This window comes from Acanthisitta chloris, unplaced genomic scaffold (genome assembly GCF_000695815.1).
Source record: "Acanthisitta chloris isolate BGI_N310 unplaced genomic scaffold, ASM69581v1 scaffold41830, whole genome shotgun sequence".
NCBI lineage: Eukaryota > Metazoa > Chordata > Aves > Passeriformes > Acanthisittidae > Acanthisitta > Acanthisitta chloris.
The window spans coordinates 646-5,598 of NW_008650637.1; the positions used below are offsets into that span (position 1 = coordinate 646).

Sequence of the window (4,953 nt, forward strand, 5' to 3'; positions counted from 1 at the left end):
CCCAGATCCCATCACAGCTCTCAGCTGACACCTTCCCAGGCTCCACAGCCCGAGCCAAGAGCTCCAAATGCCCTCGAGCCCTGGGTTTCAGGTGCAGGGACAGATTAAAACACTAGAAAACTCTGGGTATTTTTCATAAATCAATAGCTTCTGGACACAAGGGAAGCAAGGAAGCATGTCAGCATGGATGTGGGTGTTTGACTAGTTGGGAAATGCTCACAGTAACAGGGCACATCCCCAAACTGCTTCCCTGGCAGGTTTGGGACCTCCCACCCCCATGATCCATGTGTCCCTGCGCTGCTGGTCTGGGCCTGAGGCTGTGCCAAAGGAATTCCTCCTGCTGCAGCCTGGGAAGCTCTGTCCTCCCTTTGGACCACCCAAATCCAAGAGCTGTTCCTCCCCTCCCAGGGCACAGATGGGACTGGGGGCAGTTAACACAAAATGGGAGTATTGCCCCAATCTCAGTGCACAAACCTTTAAATAATTCTTTGGATTACAGGAGCTCCCTGTGCTTGGAGCTTTCCTTCCATCCTACACTCCAGCTGTGATCCTCCAAAACGTGCATCCTTCCCCTGCCTCAGCTTCCATGCAGGATGTAGCTGTCTCTGTAGGAACATTGCAGTGGGAGCTCCCAGTGCCAGGTGAAATAGGGATTAAAACCCCGAGGGGAGCTGGTGGATGAGCTGCATTCCCTGCTCCCAGAACACACCAACACCCTTGCTCCATGGGAAAGGATTAGACAAGCTCCAGTTCAAACTGGACTCTGCAGACTTGGCACCCTTGTTGGCATTTCCTTCCCAAAGCCCCTGCACAGCTGTTTTGGGGCACTAACACCATTTTCTGTGTGCCTGCAGGTCCTTCCTCGGTGAAGCTGGAGAAGAAGGAGGAGCTGTGTTTTGTGAGCAGACAGGCAGAGGTACAGCAGGAGCTCCTGCCGGGGAGGTTTCCAGGGTTCCTGGAATGATAAACTGCCTGAAAAGGGCAGGAGAGGGTGGCAGTCCCTGCAGGGACATGGATGTGGGGTCCAGGGAAGGACCTCCTTAGCATCACAGCTCACTGACCCATCGTGGGAGTGTTTGTCCACCTGATCCTAACACAGGTCTGGCTCAAACCATCCAGGATGGAAAGGAGAAGGAGAAGGGCAGGGAAGAGCCTCTGTGGAGGAACAAATCCCAGTTTGGAGTTCCTCCTCCAGCCCATTCCTGGGGGTGTTGCCACTTACCCGTCTGAGGCTAATGAGTAACAGCCCCGAAGTTGAGCAGGGCACAGTGAGCTCCAATACTGACCTTGGCTTTGCCTGAGGTTCAGAAGTCACAGTTAGGATAATGGACACTTCCTGCAGAAAGGTCCTGCTCTTCCAAGAGCCCAGAACTAGTTCTTGCTCTAACACCCTCTCCTGCTCCTGGAGCTCAGGGACCAAAATTTGCTGCAGAATTCAATTGCTCATGCCCCAAACAGCTACTGAGACACTGAATTTTCACTTTTTTAAAAAAAAAAAATCAGTTGGTTTATATGGAATATAAACAATTCTGCTCATTCCTGTGTCCTCCAGTGCTCAACCTCAATTCTCTGTGCTTTCTTTTCTCTCTGTAGAGCAGAAAAGCCAGTCAAAAGCTGCACAGTAAAGTGACTAAGGATCAGAAAAGGACGAGGAAGCAGGAGCCTGTGAGGAACCCAAGAACAGAGCGGCAGCTTCTGGGAGAGCTTTATGCTGACAAGGCCTACCTGGAGAAGCTGCTCAAGGATGAAGGTATTTCTCCATTGTGTTCTACTAGATGTTCCTTCTAAGCAGGATCTATTTTTTCTTTTCTTTTTATCCTTTTATTCTTTTCCACTCTTCTTTTACATTCCTTTGACCCTTCCTGACTTGTGCCAGAGCAGCAAAACATTCCCAAGGAATTCCCTCCTGCAGCTCAGGTGTGTTGATACTCACCTGGTTCTGCCTTATCTGACTTCCAGAGCTGATGCAGAGCAGCACCAGGCAGGGGGTCAAGGTGGCAGACCTGGTTCTGGGAGGGATCTCCTACCTGGACAGGCGCCGAGAGTTCTGGCAGCAGCAGAAGCCGATGTACGCGCGCGTGCGTGAGCGCAGGCTGCGGCAGCAGAGGTGGATCCGGGGCAGGAGACAGAAACCAGCGGAGCTTGGCGCATCCGTTGCGAAGAGTATGGAGGACATCGAGACGTGTAGGTTCCTGGCTGGAGGCTGAGTGCCTCCCACTGCTAAGGGGAGCTCTGACCCTTCCCAAGACTTGGCTCAGGCTCACCCACTGCACCAGGTCTCACTGTGCCAGCATCACAGAATCCCAGGATGGTTTGGCTTGGAAGGACCTTAAATCTCACCTCATCCCATCCCTGCCATGGGCAGGGACACCTTCCACTAGACCAGGTTGCTCCAAGCCCTGTCCAACCTGGCCTGGAACACTTCCAGGGATGGGGAATCCACAGCTTCTCAATATCTCTGTGTCACACCCCAATGACCAGCTCTGCTCCTTGTCCCCAGTGCTGGCCGAGGGCTCCCCTGAGGAAAGCTGCAGGAAAGCTGAGCGTGTGCTGAAAACAGTGAAAGGCTGGAGAGAGGATGAAGTCCCCAACAAGAAGGAACTGATTGGGAACCTCTACAGCTGCATTGGGGATGCACAGCTGGAGATGGGACAGATGGAGGCAGCTCTGCGCAGCTACGAGATGAGTCTGGACTGTGCTAGGCAGAGGTAAGTGCTAAGAAATTCAGGTGGGTGGGGAGAGTACCTCTGTGGAGGTGTTTTGGCGTTAGGTAATGCTATAATTCTCCCCTGGAGGTTTATCAGGGCCGCGTGTTCGGCTCTGCCCGAGTCTCAGGGTGATGATGACTGAGGAGGTTTCTGGTTTGGGACCTTTTCGCACTGAGTTTCTTTAAGGACCCAAAGGCCACGGTCGGGTCGCGCCCTCTAGCGGCTGCGGCTGGAAGCGCCGTTAATGACTCGTTAATGACTCGAGTTAATGACCTCGTGGCACGGGGCTGGAACTGGGTGATCCTTAGCGTCCCTTTCTGCCCAAACCAGCCTATGATTCCATGACTCCTATCGCATTTACCCGCTCCTCTCAGGGGCTTTTCCATCTCTCAGGTAAAGGCAGGCAAAGGTGCTTTGGAGGGTAACTAAAGAAAAATCACAGGTTCTGCAATTATAGAAGGATCTGACTGTGGTGTGGGGCAAAGCTTGGTGCAAGCTCAGGGAGCAGGGCTGGCACCAGGAGCCTGCAGGTTTGGGTCTTCCCTTTGGAAGACAGAAATCATCTGTGAGTGTCAGGGACACAGAGGGAAACTGAAGAAAGAAAAGTGGAAAAACCTTCACAAAGACTACCAGATTTGCCCAGCAAATAATAATAATAACCAAAGCCCAAGCTGAACCATTTTGCTGTGTCTCGTGAGATCAGTTGCCACAGCTGTAGATAAATCAAAAATCCACCTTGATTTCATTACTTTCAGCCTGACATTGACTCTATTTCCCAACACATTCCTGGGCCCGTGGGGAGCACCAGAGGGGCCTTGAGGCTGAAGCAGCCCCGAGTGGGTTGGGCACAGATGATGGCAGTGCCCTAATCCCTGTCTGTCCCTGTCACAGTGCTCTGCCTGATGCTGTGTCCCAAGCCCTGGGCAACATCGGCCTCGTGCACGCCCAAAGCAGCAGGTTCCAGCAGGCCATCGACACGTATGTACAGCCCAGCAGGGCTTGGGGAGGCTCTGGGAGGCTCTGGGAGGCTGTGGCTGTTCAGTGTGTGCTCACGCTGCAGCAGGGGCTGGGGAAGTCTTCATACTTGAACCCTTTGTTACCAGACTGAACCATAGCTGCACCCAGTGAGGAGTGGTAAATGTGTGTCTGTCTCTGCTGAAGGTGGGAGAAGAAAATTCCAATGACAAAATCCAGCCTGGAGAAGGCTTGGCTTTTCCATGAAATTGGCCGGTGTTACCTGGAGCTGGATGGAGCCAAAGCAGCCCAGGGTTACGGAGAGAAGTCTCTGCAGTCAGCGGATGAAGAGGGAGATGTGGAGTGGCAGCTCCATGCCACCATGCTGGTAGCACAGGCACAAGGTAAAGGTGTTGGCACAGATTTTTACTTTCAGAGTGGAGAAGCTGAAGTTAAATCTTGGGGATTTAACAGCCAAAGCAACTGCTCAGATCAAGACTGGCTTGATTAGCTCTTGTTGCTCTCCTGATCCTGGGTTAAACCAGCTGGTTCCCTTGTCTGTTCCAGTGAAACTAAAGGATTACAGGTCTGCAATCGTGAGCTTTGAAAGGGCCCTGGAGAAGGCAAAGCTTTTGTCCAGCGAAGCTGCTCAAAGCACCATCATTGCGGTAAGGCAGGAGAAGCTCAGGGCAGCACCTGTGAGTAGCTGTTACCCCAGCTGGGACATTCCAGGCAGTAATGCCAGAGAAGTGGAGAGTTTTGTGGTAGGAAAGGACCAAGTGATGATAGCAGAGAGCGAAACAGGGAAAACTTGGGTATGTAACTGCATTTCTGGGGCTTTTATTAAGAGCCACATCATTTTCAGGCCTTGGATGACGTGAGCAAAAGCTTCATCAAAGAGCTAAAGAAAAGCAGGAAAGCAGCAATATTTCCCTCACATAAAGGTAATCATCATTCCCATCATCTGCACCCAGGAATGGAAAACTCCCCTCTGTCCTGCTCTGGAGCACATCAGCTGCCCCTCAATTTCCACAGCACCCATTTCCATCCGAGTACTGAACTCGGCTAAAATTCGCTTTTTCCTCCCCAGATGACGTCTTCAGCAGTGAAAGCACAAAGCCTTACAATTTGGAGAAGGACAGAAAGAGGGACGGAGGGGAACAGCTCAGAGGATAAAGAAGACGAAAAGCCAAAAGAAGAAGCCACGAACTCTACAGAAGCACAGGGGAACGCCAGGGATGGGGAAAGGGACAGGGAGGTAAAGGAGAGCCGAGGCAGGAGGGTGAAATAG

At 52.1% G+C, this 4,953-nt stretch overlaps 1 protein-coding gene across 1 annotated transcript; it reads left to right on the forward strand.

Annotated features, from left to right (window-relative positions):
- Positions 1-854: 854 nt before the first annotated feature.
- TTC25 (tetratricopeptide repeat domain 25) lies at positions 855-4,838 on the forward strand (the record flags this gene model as incomplete). Its single annotated transcript, XM_009069646.1, has 9 exons — positions 855-916; positions 1,594-1,750; positions 1,960-2,184; positions 2,501-2,708; positions 3,600-3,686; positions 3,870-4,066; positions 4,230-4,330; positions 4,528-4,606; positions 4,753-4,838. Coding segments are annotated over 9 exons (1,202 nt in total), but the record flags the coding sequence as incomplete, so codon positions are not given.
- Between the last annotated feature and the right edge of the window lie 115 nt (positions 4,839-4,953).